At 49.1% G+C, this 20,837-nt stretch overlaps 1 protein-coding gene across 5 annotated transcripts in view; it reads left to right on the forward strand.

Annotated features, from left to right (window-relative positions):
* Nucleotides 1-17,163, forward strand: part of PACS2 (phosphofurin acidic cluster sorting protein 2) — a 73,925-nt gene extending 56,762 nt beyond the window's left edge. For all 5 annotated transcript variants that reach the window (XM_027694618.1, XM_027694619.1, XM_027694620.1 and 2 more), the window contains exons 19-24: nt 5,405-5,447; nt 8,720-8,762; nt 9,943-10,078; nt 12,829-13,055; nt 15,048-15,161; nt 16,102-17,163. In XM_027694618.1, coding sequence (XP_027550419.1) covers nt 5,405-5,447; nt 8,720-8,762; nt 9,943-10,078; nt 12,829-13,055; nt 15,048-15,161; nt 16,102-16,220 — 682 coding nt within the window. In that variant the 3' untranslated portion in view covers nt 16,221-17,163. The remainder of the gene's footprint in view (nt 1-5,404; nt 5,448-8,719; nt 8,763-9,942; nt 10,079-12,828; nt 13,056-15,047; nt 15,162-16,101) is intronic.
* Nucleotides 17,164-20,837: the final 3,674 nt, after the last annotated feature.

Below are 20,837 nucleotides of genomic sequence, written 5' to 3' on the forward strand. Positions count from 1 at the left end.
CAGGCTCTCCCATGGAGCGTGGGCAGTTGTGTCCTGGTGTGCCTTCCTTTAGATATGCCTGTCTCTCTCATTGGCAGCAGCTTAGGGAGGGTATTGTGAAAAACAGCACAGAAATTGTCTCCATTAGCACTATCTAAATGAATGCATCACTTTGTTGTAAGTATAATAACGCATTTATCTTTTTCTTTGGTTGCTTCCTGAAAAGGAAAAAGAGCTTTCATTTTGATTTTACCTTAAGGTATCAGTTCCTTTTAGGTTCCCTCTCCCATTTCCTATCTCTTTTCCCAGTGAACTGGTCTTTTGTGCCTTGTTTAACAGCTCCTGCGGATCTGGGATGCACAGTTTGTGCTTTAGGTTAAATTCTGCTCACTGCTTTGAAACTATGGCATCTGCTGGCAGAATGCATAACTGAAAGTGACTGCCGTGCCTTTGGACCACACATTTGGGTTCCCAGCATGTAGACTGAATGGGAACGAAGGAGTTATTGAGAGAGTAGCTTTGAGCAGTAAAATGTGGAGAAGGTAGGGTTTTTTCTTGCCTTTTTCCTGGCTATCAGAGGATATTGTGTAGCCCCAAAAGGATCAGAACTGAGAAAAGGCTTTTCAGTTCCCGTCTGTTGGAACTGGAGTGCTGTAGGTGGCACTCAGTGGCTCAGGGTGGGGTTCAGCTGTGCAGTGTCTGAGTGCAGACCAGCAAATCTCCTCCCTGTAATCAAAACAATTGAGGACTAGTCTCTTACTGGCAGGCTATCCCAAATGTATGGGACTTCTTTGAGCTTAAGAAAGAGAAGACAGATGTATGCTAGCAGTGGAGTTGTGCTCTCTGAGCTGCCTCCAAGACCCCCTTGCTCTGCGGGGTCCCATCCTTTGAATCGTATGAAAATTGGACATTGTTTATTTTGTCCTCAGCTCACAAAGTTACTGCAGCTCCCCCTCCCTTGAGGACAGAGGTGAATGGCTTCTCCAAGTCCAGCTTTCAATGCAGTGGTCTATGCAGAAACAGCAGCACTACCTACAAATTCATTGCAACAGAAATCTCCCAGAATCCTAGCATTTGCTCTGTTAAACAAGTCCTAGTGGTCCAAGGAAAGCCAAGCCAGTCTTTAGGACGTAGCTGTATGTGATGAGCTGCTTTATAACTTTACTGCCAGCTATCCCTATTTTAACCTACCTACACTCTCCTTCCCGTCCCCTCGTTCTGTTTGTCATGGCAAAAAGTTGGCGCATGTGCTGCCTGTGATGGACTGCAATGGTGCCAAAGCTTTGTCCTGTTCTTTTGGAGCATTTGCTGGCCTTACCTGGAATCAGGAGGGCTGGCAATGAGGAAGGGATTCAAGAGGGAAACGAATTGCCATTGCAGCTCCTCTGCGTTACACTGGGTGACTGACTTTGTCTGTGAGCTCTGGGTACTGGTTACGGAATTGTCAAGGAACAGTGCAGCCCAGGCAACATCTGGGGTGCTGAGACCATGGTGGTGAGGTGGGCTTCTCACTAAGAGGGGTGTCTCATTGATGTCGATGAACTCTCTGCATTGTTTTCCTGAAAGAGACACTGTGGTATTTGAGATCTGAGGCTCACCAGACACTCATTCCCAGTGCTGGGTTGCTGATCAGCTCTGTCAACCTGGGCTGGTGTCACCCACTGTAATTCAGTGCCCAGCACAGCTCATGCTATGTGGCTTCTGGATAGCCCTTCCATGAATCTGGGAAGCAGCTTGGCTGTTGGAAATGGAAGCATTGTTCACTTGTCAGGACAAAGGCTGGGTCATTTCCTGCCTGGTTTACCAAAAGCTCTTCACTGTCCTGTAGAGCACTTCCCAGCTTTTGCTCTCTGGAGCACAGTTGCCTTGGGTTGGAGGGTTCCTGGGCAATAGGAAGCAGGGGTAACACTGCTTTCTGCCTGCTGTGTGTCTTGGAGGCTCTGCAGAGTCCAGGTCATTGCTCTGAGTTCTGCTTTTCGAACACAACCTCCAGCAGTCACTGAACATGAACGCACTGAACACGCTGGTGAAGATGGCCCCGGTCTCTCCTCTGGCTCAGCAGAGCCCATATCGTCTGTCTGATTGCTTCAGGAACCTCCTTGGGCAGCTGGTGGAAACATAACAGGAGTTCACTGTGCCCCTGGCCTGGCCAAGCAGTGCAGCAGAGGAGAATCAAGGCTCAAGAAAGGCTGGGTGTCCTGTTGAGTATATTCAGCTCACTATGGGAATGTGAAGAGTGCTGTATGAGAGGTTTTTGGGAAGGTTGAGAGGTGACTCATATGATGAGTCCTGGGGACCTGGAGTTGCTTTGTCCCTTTTTTGGCTTGACCACTGGAGACTTGGTGGAACTGGGACAGTGTTGGCGAGCAGACAGCTGCAGCTGCCTGGTGATAATGCTTCATACCAAAAATAAACCTTGGACAGTTGTTGGTAGTGCCTGGTCTGAAGTGGCTCAGAGGTGATAAAAGTCCCCTCTTTCCTATTGCCCTACTTCAGGACTTGCCTGGAATAAAGGTAGTGTCTGAGACCCTCCTGCTAGGAAATCACAGATGTTTGGCTTCATTTGAATCTCTTTTGGGTTGCTTAAATTTTAAAGGCTAATAAGTGGCATAACTGCTCTAAGTGGTAATTCAGTCTCTTTTACTGTAATATCCAAGTGCTTTGCAGCTTAGCTTGTACACTGAAAGATATTATTCCTTCTGTTTGTCAGGTGACTGACTCCTGGTGATACAGCTGCTTCTCCTTTCTAAGAGTCCTAAAACATAAATCTGGATATATGTCTTAATCTGAATGAATTTCTTGGGGTAGGGAGGGAACCTGCAAGTCCATTTCTGGACAGGTTACCTTTGAGGCACGGATTACAGTTGCATGGATTTTGCCCAAGCAAGAATAGTAATTAGACAGCTCCGAAATCCAGATAAAGATTTTCTTTTCAGCCTCTCTGGTTTTTGTTGTCCTCTAGAATTTGTTGGTTTGTGCTTTTTGTTGTATGAGGGTTTTTCTTCCCCAGAATTAGAGACGTGAAATATCAATAACACTGTTGGAAATCACAACCCAGGGTCAGGTCTGGCTTTAAATTACAGCTGAGGCACCAGGGCCTTCAGAAGCCCTGTGGGTAAAAGTAAAGCCTTGGATATGGCTGTGGGGTTAAACCTCTGGAGCCTGGGAATCTGTGCAGCCAAGGTAATAAGGGGGAGCTGCCGTTCCAGGGGCAGGGGATATTTTTCATTGCAGGACTGTGGTAGGAGGAGTTGAAGAGGCTGTTACGAAGGTGAAAGGATTCTGGATTAATATTTTGGGATCTTGGAATCCTGAAGAACAAGAATTGTGAAAGAGCATGAAAGAGGATGTGGAGAACAAACACGATCATCTCATCTTTCCTTTCATCCACATGAAGAGCAACTGTTTTGAAAAGCTGCATTTTCAGAAGTACATGTGCAAGACCAGAGTTCCCAAGAGGACATGTGACAGGACTAGGCTAGCTGAGCTGAAATCCAGCTGGATTGCTTCAGGAACAGCCTGTGCATCATTGTGAGCTGTGATAAATGGTGACTGAAGCAGTGATTTATTTCAGAATTGCCGCTGAGCTCTCCGCAGTGGGAGTCAGAGCTCCCAGGGGGAACAAGAATGAGTTTTCTGCTGGAATTGGGCATGGTTTGTTTTTTGAGAGCTCGGAGTAAAGCCATTAGTAGCTGAGAGATGACTGGGCAACTGTTGTGCTTCCCTCACTTGGTCAGCAGGACTCACTTTCTGCCTGCTTCTCAGCCCATGGAGCTCAAGGAATGAGAAAAAAGCTGAGCCTCTGCTCTGTGCTGCACCCAACAGCTCAGTGGTTTCCCTTTTCAGAACTGGAGGAAAATATCACATGGAAATATCACGTTTGTAGGAGATGTGTTTGCTGGGGGCCTGCAGCTGTGTTTGCAAAGATGTGACCTTTCTGCCTTCCAACACAGAATCAGGGATTTGGTCACTTTGTCCCATGCTTTGGGGGAAGAATGAAGGGGTGCAGTGCCTGGGTCTGTGAGGTAGGAAGGGAGTAAAGCCCTATTGTTTGCCCTAGGAATGGATAAGAAGAGCTGAACCTAAGTGAGAGGCTGTTTGCAAAATTACACTCTGCTTTGGACCAGGAGAGAGCTCTGCCTGAGTCACATTTACTGCAGTTCTATGCCATTCTTTCCATGAGGCTTAGAGGAAAGTGTCCAGCCTGTGCTAATCACACAGTGGTTGACAACCTTTGTGCATTTGGTGCATTTCTGATCTGTGCTGGAAACAGCACAGAAACACCTGTGTTCCTGCAGTAGCCATGCTGCCACAAGCTCAATTCTGGATGGTTTTTCTGTGAGCAGAGGGATGCACAGAAAGAGAAACATGAGAAGTCTCAGTGTTTGTCTGTTTCCTACCTGTTTCCTGTGCTTGGTCACTGAGAAGTGAGTGTCTTGCCCATGCAGTCACTTCCGCTGCTGAGCTGTAGTTCTCGGAACATGTGGATGTGCTCCTGTGGTCCTCTCCTTACCCTGTGGGTCCATCTTAATCTCTGTTGCCCTTGAAGGGAGCAGTGGCTCTGCAGGCCCTTTCAGCCTGCCTTCCTCACTCAGATCTTGTTGCTCTTGTGTTTGTTGAGTCTTTCCCTAATTCCTTCTAGGTTTGACCGTGACCTTTGTTGCTGGCCCTTCTCTACCCTCTGGCTTCTGAATCCTGGGCAGGGCCAGACCAGGAGGGGCTTTCCAAGTGTGTGCATTGTCTTCAGTTGTTTCTGGGACATGGTGTGCCTTTTGTTCAGTTTGGTTTAGCTGTTTGCAGTTCTCGAGTTGGTGTCCTGACCTGCCCAGTGTGCTCTGGTGCCCGACCTCTCCGGTGTGCCTGTGGAAGGGACTGCGAGCTCCCGGTGGCCTGGGACGCGCGTGTGTGTGCGTGAGGGTGTGTGAGCACGTCCTTGCCAGTGCTTTACAAATAACCACGTGTCACGGCTTGTAACCCCGTGGCAGGCTAACTGCTTTAGCAGTGCCAGGATGTGCAAGGTATGGCACATGGCTCCAAAGGTGGGACGCGGGAAGGCCGTGCGTGCAGAGCGCTTCAGGGACTAGTAAGTAACGCACAGTTCTCTGTGTTGTTGTGGCACAAGATCCATTTCCTTGCAGTAGGAGGTCGTGTGTCTGTGATGACTGCCATGCCATCAAAGCATGTTTCTCTGTCAAGCGTGAGGGAGGGAGGAAGAGACTGTTCCCCGAGGTACATGCCATAGGCTGCGTGCTCCTCCCCACCCGTGCAGACTCTTGGCGTGCTGGCAGGGGGCCTTGAGAGGAGCGTTGGACTGGCGCTTGCATACTGTCCGTCCCTGCTGCATGCTGGAATGCAACGTATAAAGTGAGTACCGTGACCGGGGTGGAAGCAAAGCTGCTAACGAGTCTTTTCTCTTTGCCTTTAGCCCTGACGAAGAATCTTCGCAGAAGTTCATTCCCTTTGTCGGGGTGAGTGTTCTCGTAGTTACACTGTCTCAAGTCAGCTAGAATAAGTCCGTAAGCGTTAACCCGAACTTACCTGGTTTCTGGAGTAGAGCAGAAGCCATTGGGTGTGCTCTAAGGCAGAATATCAGCATGAGAATCTGATGGTTGAATGCAACTGCCTGGTATGTAAGCATATTCCTCTAAGATCCCTCAACAAACTACAGGGTGTATTTTACTTCTCAGACATGAAAGTGACGTGTCCCTGGAAATCTGATTGCTCTGGTTGATTTGGCCAAGTTTGCTGTTCTACTATCAGTCCTCTATGTGCTTGTCATGAACAAACTCCAGTTGTCTTAATATCCCATGCACTCCTGGGATGTGGGTAGTACATCCCACCAGGGAGATCATTTATACCTCTGTTAAGCTTGAGTCTGGGGCAGAGCTATTTAATGCATTTTATTATATGGACTTGTATTTGGGATAGTAGTCCCTAGTTTTCCCTCTTGTCCTTATCTTTAAGTGTTCCAGGCAGAGGTGGCCACATGCAGAGTATCTCGGCAGGGCCATGTTTGTTCTTCTGTCCATGTATTTCATGCACTGTGTCCTTTGCCTTTTCTAGCTTTCCTCCCCTTATTTGATCAAGCTCTTCAGTTCATTAAGTTTTAGGTACAAAGTCATTGACCTGCAACTAAAGAGGAATCCCCTGGCTGCTCTTCAGTTGTTGGATGTCCTTTTCAGTTTTTGCTGCTGCCTTGTAGCTTCTCTTTCTTGCATGCTGGCTGCCTTGCTCTGCCTGCTCTGTGTTAAGCTGACTTGTGTGCACTCCCGTTTGTGTCCCTGTCGTCAGAGCTAATCCGAAATCCCAAGGCATTTAAAGAGCTTAGCCTCTCTTGCCCTCAGGCTGACCCTGCTTTCACTCATGTGTCTCCTCAGAGTGAGAATCTCTCCCTGCATTATTCCTGAGAAGATACATCTTCCCAATTTGTTCCCTGCTGATGAGCTTTGCTTGATCTTGTCCCTCCCATGAACTGCAGTTTCTAGTGAACTGTTTTTATAAAACAGCTGTTTCACCTTTCCTAATAACATGAAAAGCTGAGAAGGGCGTGGAAGCTCCCAGACTCCTCTCATAGCTCTGTGAAGCTTTTCTTTGGGACTGATTTAGTTCTGTGTTATGTGCAAGCAAATGGGGCTCAAAGTGTTTATCAAGTTGCTCTAAAGTGGTCACTGTCCTGACATTAGCACTGCTTTTCCAGTCTGGATGTGATTGTCTGAAAGTGGTGGAAGAGTGAACAGCTGCCAACCCCCCAAAAAACTTGCCTTGAAAGCACAGACTGACTTCCTGTGTCAGCTGGTGATGAGGGTCAAATCAATGCTGCTTGCTTGTGCTTCTGAAGTGTTCCTGACATAGTAATTCCCCATGAAACACATGTAAAGAGACTCTGAAGGGCCAGTTGCAGGTGTCTCACAAAGTCAGAGGCTGGACATGAACACTGAGGCTCTTTCCCTCAGCTGCAGCCTGCTTGGATCCCAGAAGTGAGCAGGGCAGTGCCTTGCTGCTCAGCTGGGCTCTGAAGTGGTGGGAGTGGAGCCTCACAAGGGGCCAGGGTCAGGTGGTGAGGCTGCGTGGTCCAGTTGCCAGGAGAGTTAACAGGATGTGCCTCTTCCTGAAAGGAAGGGAGGCTGGCTGCTGACACATTCCTGGATGGAAGCATGTTGGAACTGCAGCAGTCTCAAGGGCCTCCCTGAATGGAGGGAAGGGAACGTGTTTGTGTTCCTCCCATGTGTCTGAACTCGAGCATCTTCAGTCGGCCAGCAAGGAGGAAAAAGCCAGAAGAGACTCCTGTCTGGCTTGCAGATCAAGGTGGCTGTAGGTAGCTTCCTGTGTTGCTTGTCTTTCCTAACTCTTCTGCCTTCCTTCCTCTTGCTCACAGCCAGTGACAGTCTCTGAAACATCCTCTTGGTGTTTAACACATACAGCACAAATGGCTGCTGGACTCCCAAGCCTGATTTGTTGCCCTTTGGATGGAGACTGGCCAAACTGAGCTACAGCCTCCTTCCCCCAAGCCAGTGACCCCTCAGGGAGCCTCAGTACACACTACTGAGTTCATGATGGCTTTTCCAAGACTGGATCTAACAGAGAATCCACCAGAAAGCCTGAGAGCTCTCCAAGATCAACGTACCTCTCCCCACTCTCAAAATTCTGCAAAGCTTTCTGCTTATAATATTAAGTCCTTTTTTTTTTTTTTGACCCCATAGCACAGAAACATGCTCCCTAGAGATGTGGTCCAAACATGGTCATGTCTGAACTTAAGGACCTCTATTTTCAAACTAAACAGATTGCATAGCGTCATTTCTCATCCTAAAGCAGATTTTATTGACTTGAACTCCCTTTGCAGCTCTTTCCCATTTGTCAACATTTACATAGGGTAGACATTAACCCTGGATACAGGTTTCTTAAAGACCTTAAAAAAGGGTCTCTGCTGTGTTAAGAGGAAGAATCCGTGTGCACCATAGCAGATTATCATTGCAGAAGGTCCTTGCTTTTGTATCACCAAGGGGCATTTTATCTTTCTAGATGTATTGTGTTCTTGGGAGCTTGTTTGTAGCATGTTCTGTTCCACAAATTATCACCAGTGGCATTTATCATTAATCTTAATGTACTAGCTGGTGGTTGGCCACACACATTTGTACCCTTATTACTGTGTGATTTGGATCGTTCTGACCAGTCCGTGTGGTAGTTTGTCCATGTCTGCATCCAGAGGCTTTGCTAGGAGCTTTATCTTCTTTGCCTGACACTGCCCTTGCTTAGAGCATAGAAAACTCTGAGCAGAAACTGTACGTTGCTGCTTCTGTGGTTTCCTGACAAACCCCAGCTATGCTGCACCCTGGAAGTGTCTGCACTTTGGTGGTGGAAGCAATGTGTATGTAATTAGCAGTGCTGAAGGGATATTTATGTCCCTTGCTCCTCCCTGACCCGTTCCCATAGGTGTCACAGGCACTGTAGTTGCCATAGCTTGGGGCTGATGGTGAACTGTTCAGAGCTGTCAGGTCTGTAACAGCTCCATAGGGTCTCTTCTATAGATCAGGGAAGGGCTGTGAGCTGGTACTGCTTGGCTGGGCAGTGCTGGAACCTGCCCAGCTCTTAGAAGACTCCACTTTTTCCACTTACTTCAGCTACTCTGACTGCAGGGACAGTGCCAAGGGGACTGCAGGGATGAGCTTAGGTTTGGGGTTGTGGGTTCCTGAAGTTCAAGGGACTCCTGTTTCATAGAGCTCTTCTGTTTTGCCCTCTTTAGGTGGTGAAGGTTGGAATAGTGGAACAATCTTCTGCAACATCAGGTAACGAGTATCCTGTGTGCCTTCTGTGTCCTACACATGGTAGGAGTCTGACTTCACAGGCTGAACAAACTTGTCCATTGCTGATGTCTTGGAGTGCTGTGAGGTGGAATTGGATTGTGTTGGCTCCCAGTTCCACTGCTTTGACTCCCAGTGGCTTGTCTGCAGAATGAGAGCCCTCTCAGTTGAGAGAGGCAATTTTTCTTGTTACTTTACAAGGAGCTTCAGGCCAGATGAAATTCCTGCACTTTCATCCATTTGTGCAAGCACCCATTTTTCTCACATGTTCTCAGTGGGGTGGATTCACTGCTATGGTTCCTGCTCCAAAATGGGGAAACAGGCCATCAGAAGTTCATACCTGTCTCCCTACACTGGGCTCAATTGCCTAATAAAATCAATCTCAGACATGTGCCTTACACTGGGAACTTTAGGATGGGCAAAATTTGTACCCTTTTATTTGTTAATGGGGGAGTGCAAGATGATTTACACCATACTGCCTGCTTACACACATGGATATGAGGTAGTGCTATTTTGTCAATGTGAACTTATTTTTTCCTCCTTCATACACAGTGCTAGTCAGGATTATTGTTTTCGTCATCTGTTGGAATTGTTTCTTGTATTGCTTCACTATTAAACCCAGATTCTGGTGGCCTGGGTTACACATAGGTTTGTGCATGGAGGCAGCCCTTCTGTGGGTTACTCCTTGTGGCCACAGTGATCCCTCCATTCTGAAGGGCTGACATGAAGGGAATGATGCCTTGGTTGTGGAGGGTGGAAGCAGATGGAGTGGGGAGGTCCCTGTGATCAGCCCAGAGGTACTGCATTCTAAGAGTGCTGCTGCCCTGCAGTGGTTGCAGGGGGAGATTCCCCATCAGAGATCAATGGGCTGGGCTCTGACTGTGCAGGAGGCTTAAAATCGGCTGGGAGCAAACCCTAGGAGAGCAGATGCCACATGAGGAGCCCAGAGGAGTGTGAATGTCTGTGCCTGCCTTGTACCCAAACATAGAAACCTGGTGGTTGAAGTGTGGAGGCCATCAAATCTGGTGGGCTGGCTGATCTCTGGATTGAGTGTGAGCAAAACCTGTGCAGCAGCAGCGTGGGCAAGGAGACTGAGCTATCCTGGTGTGTATGTGCTGGGCTGTGAGACAAACCCAGACAAACAGTTTGACTTCCTTTTTTTAAGGTGACTCTGATGATGCAGCTCCCTCAAGCTCCAGTGTCCTTTCTTCTACCCCACCTTCTGTATCTCCTGCTGTGAAAGAAGCCTCCCCCACACCCCCTTCCTCACCATCTGTTACAGGCAGCTTCTCGTCCTCAAGGTAAACCATGTTTTGTTTCCTCACAGCCCCCTTGGCTGCTTATCTGGCATATGCATAAGAGAGAGCTCCTCTAAAGGAAAACCCATAGCTCTTTCTTCATCCTTAACAAACACTCAAAGCCTTTCCCCTTCACCTCTTTTGCCTCTGGAGTCACGATATCTTTGCTGACTGACAAGGAGCTGGGGAGGGCAGGGGGGATCTTGCACTCAATGGGAAGGCTGCATGTCCCAAGGTCAGACACACTGGAACTACGAGGGGCAGCCTTGTTTCTGATAGTCTGGCAGAAACTCTGGTTCTGCTGAGCCATTGTGGCAGCCATTTGGGTAGGTTTGTTATTTCCATCTGCTGGTATTTTCCCTTTGAGACTGGATTCTTTTGAGGAGATATGTAGTCAAAGATATTACTGACCCTGATACACGTGGGTGCCAGGCTAATCCCTCATGATTCTTATGTTTTCAATGACCAGGTGAGTGTAAGGTCAGAGTGACTCTTGAAGGAGCTGACCCCTTTCTTTGTGAGGGGACAGCTGGAAGTTGTAAGGTGACATAGTGGAACTGCAGTTGCTGTTCATGTGTGTGCCTGAAAGTATATCAGAACTGCAAGGAGGCTTCAACTATAGATAATATTAAGTTCTGGCTTAGCTGAAATTTTTAGGGGTGAAGGGAGGAAACCTCTAGAAAACTGCCAGTAAAGATTTGCTCTGGCCAGGACTCTTTATTTTGTTGCTGCACAAAACATTGGCATAGCTGTCTAACACTTTGCCTGCAGTTCTCGTACTCAGAAGCACTTGGTGAAGTTCCCCTTGATTTGTTAACTCCTCTGAACTTCTTCAGCTGCCTTAAGAGTTCCCTTTTAACAAGAGGAAATGTAAATGTGGAAGGCCTAGTTTAGCAGGTGCCCAGCACTGGAAGGTGTTAGTGGCTGTTCACATGTGCCAGGAGGTCCAGTTCCCTGGGTCCCTCCTGTTGGCTCCCTGTGCTTTGGTGGCAGGAGAGCCCTGTGTGCCCCAGGCTGGTCCCAGCAGCAGCTGGGGGCTGTGCAGGTTCTGTGGAGCAGACCTGACTTCTCCTGTGTGAGCTTTGTATGGGCTTTCCAAAGGTGGAAGTGGTTTGGGAACCAATACCCACAGGAGTGTAGGATGTTCAAGTTGTGAGCCATGGATGTGATGTACCTGAAGTTGGCACCCAGGCTCTAGGAGTCTGGTACTTTTTGGTTCCATGCTGTAGGGTAAAATCATCAAGAAATGAGGAAGTTTAGGTTCAACATTGTTCCATTTCCCCTGACCTGTAAGTGACAACACAGGGGGTGGAGGGTGACCCAGACTGAAAGACTAAGCTACATGTTTAACAGGGAACGGAACATAAAATCCTGCCTGGGCATAGTGAACATTAGGGTGCTTTGTCTTTACAACTGAGTTGAGAAATGTGATGCAAAGGAGTCTTTAAACTCAAAGCAGCATCTCAAAAGCGTCATCCTTAAAGAATCTCACTTCTGAATATTGCCCTGAGAATCCAAAACCTGGTTTTGGTGATCAAAGATGAACTCAGCTTTGCGGTCTGACTCTCAGCTGAATAAATGGCAAACAAAAGGAAGTGCTGAAAAGACTCTAATGATGGGATGTCCTTGTTTAACCTTGAGAGTTTCTTATTAGACAGGTGGTGCAGAGGGATGCATATTTCATTCAAGATCAGATTTATCTTCCTTAACAATTGCCATTTCTCAAACAGGGGACATGGACTGGTAGATAAATTTAGCTTTTTGTCTAGTGCTTGCATATTATTCAACACTGATTGTCATTGTGTAGGAAAAAGTATAGGCTGTCAGCCATAGGTCTGCTCCCTTGGGGTTAGCTAGCAAGAGGCAGGGGCAGGCAAGGGCTGGAATTTCCCAGGTTGCTCATCTTCCCTTTTCTAGCTCAAGAAAGGCTGGCAGTGTGTTTTGGTGATGCACAACTGTTACCACACAATGCGCGGGAGTTTTCAACAGCAGATCGTGTCCTGAAATCTGCCATTGTTTAGCAAGCATCACAGGACTGGCAGAGCATTTTTCCATCAGTGGAATTCCCCAGCAAGTGGCAGGGCTTGGAAGGAGGCAGTTATCCTATGCCAGCTCCATAACAGGGACCTGGGGAGAGCAGAGATGCTGTTTGATTCTGAGCCAGAAAGGAAGCAGCTGATGGCAGGAAGAGCTCAAGAACATAGGATATGGAAGCAAGTCAGGAGACTGGGAACTGAGTGCTGGAGGAACTGAGTTCAGGGACCCACCAGGTCTTTGCTCACCCCAGTTCAGGGTTGATTCTGACAGTGCTGCACCTGGACAGAGTCACTCATCAGTGCTCAGGAGGCAGCAACAAGTGCTTACGGCCTCTTTTCCCCACTCAAAAGACAAAGTGATCTGGGACGCCTCAAGGGATGCCTTTGCTGGCTGGGTCACCGAATTCCACATTGTGGAAGGAAGCTTTCCCACTGCTCACCCCCATGGCTGTGCAACAGGTCAGCTTGTCTTGGCTCAGTGCAGTTCTGTGCTGCCAAGCTGATGCCCCTGTGCTGTGTGATGCAGGCTGCATCTCTCAGGGATGAGTTCTTGGGCTTTTGTAATTGCTGGGTCTCGCTCTGAAATGTTGCTGCCTGATTTCCAGAAGAGCCATGTGTTTATCCTTTGACCAGGAATGCCAGCCACTCTGAAAAAAGCACAGATGGGGGGAACTGCTGAGAGCTGTGCAGAAATTACCTTCTTGTCTTGTTTTCCAGCCAGGGCCTCGGTGCTGAGTTGATGGGCCTGCAGGTGGATTACTGGATTGCAGCTCCACCCGTGGATAGAAAGAGAGACCCGGAGAAGAAGGACCCCTCCACTACCAAAAACACACTGAAATGCACTTTCCGGTCCCTCCAGGTCAGCAGGTTACCTGCCAGCGGGGAGATTGCCACCACTCCAACCATGTCCATGACTGTCGTGACAAAAGAAAAGAACAAAAAAGGTAAGGTGAAGGTGGATACATTTGCTGCTGCCTAAGGCCAAGAATGCAATGCTGCTCTCCCTGCCCTGCTGCTCCAGGGCTGCCTGACTTGTCAGTCCTGCATTACAGCACCTCAGTCATGTTTTTATCATCAAAATCCTAATCTGTAGATGAGAAGTGACTACATAAGGTGATAGAGTTTGAAAGGATGGTTCCTCTTTGTGCTGTAAAAAGGGGATGTGTTCACTCTTACGGTTGAACAGCTAAGATGGTGTAGTCCAGAAGAACAAAGGTGGGGACAGAGTGCTGGAAACTTGGGAGAGCTATGCTTACTAGGATGATATCCCCATCCTGTGAGCCTTCAGCTCAAAAGAGCCACAGAGAATAAAAAAGGCATGTAAGGAAAAAAAAAAGGGGGGGGGGAGACAATAGTCCAGCAAGTACCACGAATCCCAGTGAGATGACAAAACAGGAGAACCCCCTGGAGTCTAGGACCTCCCACTTTCCCCCTGCACACAGCCTCACTCTAGAACCAGTGGGGTGATCTAGAACCTGGAGCAAAGTCATGTGGGAGTGGCTGAGGGAGCTGGAGGTGTTTAGCCTGGAGAAAAAGAGGCTCAGGGAGACTTTATCACTCTCTACCACTACCTGAAAGGAAGGTGGGGGTCAATCTCTTCTCCTAGGTAATGAGGGACAGGACAAGAGGAAATGGCCTTGGGTTCTGCCAGGGGAGTCTTAGATTGGATATTAGGAAAATTTTCTTTGCCAGAAGGATTGTCAAGCACTGAAACAGGCTGCCCAGGGCAGTGGTGGAGTCGCCATCCCTGCATGCTTGGAGGTATTTAAAAGATGTGTAGATGTGTCACCTGGGAACACGTTTTAGTGGTCCAGTTGGCAGTGTTAGGTCAGCAGTTGGATTTGATGATCTCAGAGGTCTTTTCCAACCTAAAGGATTCTGTGACTCTTATGCTTTTGTACAGAGTACTTTGTGGGTCAAAAGGAAGTAGAAGAGAAATGCTCTCAGTTCAAAGCCGCCTGTTGTCTTGTTTCTTTTTTATTCTTCTTCTTAAACTCACAGCTTTGAGCTTATTTTCTCAAAACAGACTAACAAAAAAGGCATTTTAAATGTTGTCAGTAATTCTGTATTTGCTCCTGGCCTTGGTAATGTGAAACATTTTTGAAACTGAGAACAGTTCTGCAGCAAAGTATTTTCAAGGAAGCAGCAAGGCAGTTCTGCACTTACTTTCAGCTGCCAGTAGCTGTCCTTCACAACATCTTCCTGCCTGTGGGCCTGGGAGTCACTCCTGATGGAAGCAGGGGTTTTGGGGGCTCTGAGAGAAGGCTGACAGAGCTTCCTTGCATGACTGTGTAGCAGTCCTGGGCCAACACAGCTGTGGCACTGCTGGTACCAGAGCTGCCACCGTGATGACACCCTTCGTAAGTGTCATGCTGATGGGAGAAGCAATCCTGAGGCACTCCAAATGTTCTTCCCTGGGGCTGGCCTAGCCTGCAGCAGAGGTGTTTAACACCACCAGCGTTCGTGGAGCTGGTTTGTACATCTTTGCTCATGCATTTGGACAGTTCTTAGGGAACTGGACCCTTTTTTAACTTCCCTTCTGCCTTCCCTCTCCACCAGCTGCCCCCAGTTTGTAGCCCCTCCTGCTCTCCAGGTGTCTGTGCAACCCAGCCCAGTTGGGGTGCAGTCAGTGCAGCAGACCTGCCACTGCAGATGCAGATGTTTTCCCTGCATGGTGTCTCGGGAGCAGGAGTTACCCTGAAGGTGCCCTTTGGGGCCTGGGTTATGAGCTGGAAATGCTTCACATAGAGACACTTAGGGCTAAGATGCCTATGTGCATATAGGTGATAGTGCTCAGCACTGACAGACTCCTGCCAAGAAGAGAGGATCTTAGAATTTTCAGACGTGAATGTTTAAATGCAAAAACTCAAATAAGTGTCAGTGCAGCTCCTGTGAGTGACATAGATTTACTGTGTGCTGGTTTGTTTTTCTTCCAGTGATGTTTTTGCCCAAGAAAACAAAAGACAAGGAGGTTGAGTCAAAAAGCCAGTGTATTGAAGGAATCAGCAGGTTGATTTGCACAGCAAAACATCAGCAGAACATGCTGCGTGGTAAGTGCATGGCTTGCATCCCGTTAGGCTCTGGGATGAGGCTCAGATGATTGTCCTCCAGGCAGAGGGCTGACTTGGTGTCCTGCCCTGTGCCCTGGTGCCAGCGTGATGGGGTGTTTCTGGGGAAGAGGCTTGGATGTATCCAGCACGGGGGAATGCTTTAATAGGTCTGGGATGTGGGAAAATCCTCCCTTACCTATGAACTTCTCTGAATCAGTGCTCTGGATGAGGACAAGGGCTGGACCAGGCTCCATTCCCCTCTGTTTCATTCTCTATTTCTCGTGCACAACTGGTACAAGTGTTGTTTGGTGGCAACTGGTGAGAGTGTGGCTGCTCCTATGGGCAGGTCGCTGGCACACAGACACGCCACAGCAGGAGCCATATATTCATCTGGCAGGCAGACCAGAAGTGGCTGTCACTGGAACTGAGCATTCAGGATCAAAAATATCCCTGTAGCCTGTTCAGTTGACAATCTCCAACAGAGGGATCTGCCTGGGTCACCTCCTTAATCGTGGCCCAGTCTGAGGCTGGTGAGCGTGAGAGGTACTCACAGAACATGTCACCCCTGTAAGAGACAAGGATCTCCTGGTTAGAGTGCCAGTGAGGAGAGACTGATGTGCATCTCTGTAAGAGTACATTTGCCCAAAAAAGAAAATGAAGTGTGTTTAGGAAATCTGAGCAATCGGATCAGATGACACTGAAATCAGCAGTCTGGGGAGCTCTGATGTCAGTGAGCAATTCTGGAACAACAATCTGAGCTGTTCTCCTTAAACCTGGTCTGCTTCCGAGCCTTTCTTCCCCCACGTGTGCAGCTGGGTGGGGTAGTCAGGCAGAGCAGTGCGTGGCCAGGCCTCCCTCTGCCGACTGCAGGGAGATTTCCAGCAAAGCCACTTCCCCTCCGTATTTTCTAACTTTCCTCTCTTTTTCCCCTCCCCTGCAGTCCTGATCGATGGGGTGGAGTGGAACGATGTCAAGTTCTTTCAGCTGGCAGCACAGTGGTCCTCCCATGTCAAGCACTTTCCCATCTGCATATTTGGACACTCCAAATCTAACTTCTAGCTGTGCTCGGCGGAGGAACCTTCTGCCTGTCCCAGGGACTGCACACCAGGAGCCAGGAACTGCGTGCCAACTCTGACTCGCGTCGCTCTGCCCTCTCCTGCAGAATTAATTACAGATGTGCTTGGATTACTTTTGAATTACTTTTTACTATTAACTCTTAAGTTTACTACAAGGGAAGGAAACCCCTTTAAACAAAGGCAAAAAAACCCAGTCTTAAATATAGATGTGCTGACAACATGAAGTCGTGGGGGAGTTGGCAGGAGCAGGCAACCTGCCCAAGAACACCTACCACTTACAAGCAGATAGCTGAATAACTGCACTGCTTATTAACCTGAGACCTCATTGGTGTGAGTGGGCTGGGGGAGCCGTGGATCAGCTCAAACGGATTTTGCAGAAGATCATGTGTGTTACTGTACATTTGGCCCCCTCCCTCTATATTTCTAGGAAAAAAGGGTGGCCAGTCTGTCTTCCTGCTGCCAAAGGACGGAGGATCAGCGAGTCTGGAGGGAGTTCAACGGTCCAGTTTGGAAAACAAACCACTTACATAGCTAGAGAGGTCTGGAGAGGGGATCCCCTTTGGAGCATGGAGCCTGCCACGGGGACAGGCAGGAGTTTGTGCTGAAGTGATGCCTGAGGAAGGTTGGTCAGGAACAGGAATTAGGGAAACACTAAGAGGAAGGAAACTCCAGTGTCCCAGGTCTGTGACAATGACCAAACCAAGCCAGTCACCATGTCCCCACAGCTGGCTGTGCTGCAGAGGGACACCATGTCAGTGGGGTCGCTGCTATTTACATACTCACACCAATTATTTACCTGTCAATAAAACCTCGTCCAGCCTCTAAAGGGAAAGGATTTTTTTTAACAGCTGCAGATTTTTTTTAATGCTTTCTAAAAAAAATAAAATAAAATAAAAAATAACAGGAAAAAATTAATTTGCCAAAAAAACCCACCAACAAACCCAGGAAGATGAGCCGTTGTCTGTGGAGTGATATATCACTGGAGTGGCTGGACTGGGAGCCAGCCAGGCGCTCTGCGTGTCCAGCTGCCTTCCTGTCCATCTGTCAAACTGCACACATGAGGTAGCGTGGGATGCTCTGTCTGCTGCCTGCATCCTGCCCTGACCACACTGCTCCCTGGAGCCTGCCTGGCTTCAGGGCCCTTGTCCTCGAACCACTCAGGATCTCTCCTCATGGGAACTGAAGGAATGGAACAGAAATGAAGGGTGCTCAGGGCAGGCAGCCTCCTCTGGGCTGCTCTGGAGATGGACATTGTCCTTCTGCTTCCTGAGTATTTCTCCCCACAAGTGTTTCTCTCTAGATCACATCCTTTCCCCAGCAGAATATGCTTTTCCTCTGGCACAGCGTTGCCCATGGGTTGAGGCCTTGTGAGGGGTTTCAGCTCGAGGGTGCAGAATGGAAGCTGTCATTGGAACGTGAGTGAGGATGTAACCAGACAGGTTTTCTGTCCACTTTGGTCAGCAAGATGTCCTGTGAGATGGAGGACTGAGATTTTAAAGTATCTGTTGGCTTGGCTCTGGCTGCACTTGTGTTCAGTTCGTATGCCTTGTTGCTGCCAGGGATGCTCTTACAAGGAGACAGCAGGACAAAGGTGCTGCAGATTGGGCCTTTTGCACTCCAGGCTTCCCAGAGCTTGCCTGGGATCAGGTGGCAGGTGGGATTTGGAGAGCAGAGTGTCCTTGATATGCAGAAAAACAGTCATCTCTGGCATTTCAGGGTAAGAGATTGAAATTTCTGATGGGTCCTTTTAGGTCCCACCCCTGCGCACAAGCCAGGCACTGGGAACATTTCCAGAAGGCACTTTCTGAGGGCAGTGATGCTTTTGAACCTTTTTTTTTTTTTTCAATCTGATCCTTTACCTTTGGGTTTTTAAAGGCTTGGGGCACCCGCTTTGTGCTGTGTAGCTCTGCACAGGACCCACACAGGTTCTTTTGGGCAGGGCAGTGGTGATGTGCTCTGCTGGGCCTTCTGCTGACAGGGAGTGAGGAGTTACGAGGTGAGAGCTGGATCTAGTGCCTGGCAGAGCTCACAGCATGGGCTGCTTCACTGACTGATTTCACAAAACCCTCTCCCAGCACAAGTGCAGCCTACTTGGCCAGGGGCTGGGTATTCCCTTCAAACCATGCAGGGGAGGAGGATACAGTCCCCTGCCCAGTGACAGGCTGCTGGGTAGGACAGATTGTCTAGCTGCAGTGCTCTGTGCCGCAGGCAGGTCTGCCTGCTGGCTCTTGGCTGTGGCAGAAGTTTGGCTGTAGTTGGGCTGCTGTCAGGTCCCTCAGTTCACGTGTTTTTGGTTGACCTGAGCTGGTGCTCTGGGACTGTATAGCGTTGCCTAGCAGCGGCAGCGTGGAAGATGGCCTATAAGCACATCACTTCTTTATCTTTATTGAGGCTGCTGCATCAGAAAAAGCTCTGTAAAGGAAATCAGTCAGTTTGTGATTTCTTCCTCGAGTCTCATGCTGGTGTGACAAGAGCAATCGGGCTGGGTTCCAGCATCGGGAGCTGCACGCAGCCTGGGCAACTCTCAGTGCTGGAGTGTGTTACTGCTGCAGAGCTGGGGTGGACTGACTGCAATAACTTTGTTTACTGGGGGGTGAGGGGAGAACCATCACTGTGCTCCTCTTTGTATTTCAACCTACTGTAAAGAAAAAAACTGGTAGCTAGGACAGGATTTCCAGGGTCCTGCCTATCAAATGTGTGTTGCCCTGCTGTACTCTGTGTGTGTGTGTGTGTATGTGTGAGAGAAACACTTCTGCTCGTTGCAGTTCATGTTGGTTTGTGTTTTGTTCTAACTATATACAAGCAAATTCACTGGGAAACTTTCCGTACACCTGAGGGCTTGTGTCTCTGCAGGGTTTCTCCCCTGTGGAATGCTGTTGTTGCTCTGAAATGCTCTTCCATGCAAGAAAACATCCTGAAGTCTCAACCTTGTCATCCTGGAGGGAGTCCAGCAGTAGCAGGCTGGGCTTGCCCAAGGGCAACTGTGTGCCCAGGGTGTGAATGTGGTGTTTCCTGGCCCTGGAGTCAAGGGCTGGCCGTGCAGATTTGGTGGTGCAGGTCAGATCAGGCTGTTGTGCCTCTGTTGTTTCTCTTGTATCACGTGGAGCCACTTTGTGTGGCTGTTTCTGTCCCTGACTGGAAGAGAAACAGATTTCTATCTCTAAGGAAAATGAGTGTCAAAGCATGTATGTGGCTCAGACCTTTTTGGAAAGGGGCTTTGCACCTGGTGAATAAGAGGTGAATGAATGACTGACCTCAAGTCTCCCACCCTCCCACCTTCCCCAACAGTTTCTGAGGGGACCCTACCAGGAACAAGCCCCACTAGCCAGAGGGATCCCTGCTGCAGGACCAGGGAAAGCTGCTGGGGCAGCAGTGGGCCTGTGCCTGCAGAGCTGTGCCAGCCTGTGTGGTTGGGTGATTGCAAGTCGGTGACTGCAGAAGGATGGCTTAGAGCCGAGACAGCACCACTCTGCCTTCAGCTCTCTAGAGTTTGGGCAGTGAAGGTACATCTCAAATGAAGAAAGGCAGTGGGGTTGTCTCCCAAGTCGGGCTTGCTTTTGAGCTGTGTGGTCTGACAGCAAAGGCAGGGGCTGGGGTGGGCAGCATCTGAGTGGATCTCCAGAAGGGAGGTGCTCTGAAGGCAATGTCTGTCCCCTGGTGTCCCTGTCCCTTTATGTCCCAGAGCTTGCCCCTGCTCCCTGTGGAGCCTGTCTCTCCAGCTCCTCTGGCTGTGACTTCTCAAAGCAGCTGCTTTCTTTTCCAGCTGCAGTTGGAGAAGGCCCCCGCCTCGCTCGGAGGTGAGCTCTCGGGAGCGGGCTCGCTGCCGCGCCGAGCTGCGTGACGCTGACCTACTTTAACAGCGCTGGCAAGGAGATGAAAGATGGAAGGGGTTTGTGGCATTGTGTTGCACCTTGAGTGCTTCCTGGTTTTCTGGCTTAAGTTTCCTGGAGACAAAGGCTGGGCTTCAGCCCTGCCAGCGCTCAAGCAGGGCTGGCTCTCCTGCGGTGCTGACGATGTCATGGACATCTTGGGCGGCTGTTTTAGCTCAGTGCTGCAGTTCCCATCCAGTTCAGTTGTTACCATTTACATTGCAGCGGTAACTGCAGAGTCCTCCTTAATTACACATGAGTTTGGGGAGAGCCAGGGTCTCTTTGGCTGTGTTTTGCTGCTTTAATTAGAACAGAAGATAAAGCTTGTGGCTTTATCCTGCAGAGAGGGCAGGGGTAGGTGGCTGGGAGGTTTCTGGGACTGAGGAGATGTGCCTGTTTGCTTTCCATCATCAAACTCAGTCAAGAACTACAATGCCCTGTGCTTAACCTGCGATTGCAGCACAGGCCCTGTTGTGTTTCTCACCAGCAGTGTGTGCTGGAGACAGCACAGGAGAGCCAGGGCAGAGGGCATTGCACCTGGCATTTCCAAAGTTTAAGAAGAAAATCCTGTCAAAAGGCAGCAGAGGTGATGGCCTTCTCCTGCTTCTTGGTGTGCTGAGGGATCGGAAAGGCTGGGATTAGGACAGTCCTCCCATGCAGTGGTAATGGACTGGGGGTCCTGGAGCTTTCTTGAAGCAAGGTAGGATGCAATGCCTCTGTCCCCTTCGGGG

Source organism: Neopelma chrysocephalum, unplaced genomic scaffold, assembly GCF_003984885.1.
Source record: "Neopelma chrysocephalum unplaced genomic scaffold, ASM398488v2 Primary Assembly neopelma1_98, whole genome shotgun sequence".
Lineage (NCBI taxonomy): Eukaryota > Metazoa > Chordata > Aves > Passeriformes > Pipridae > Neopelma > Neopelma chrysocephalum.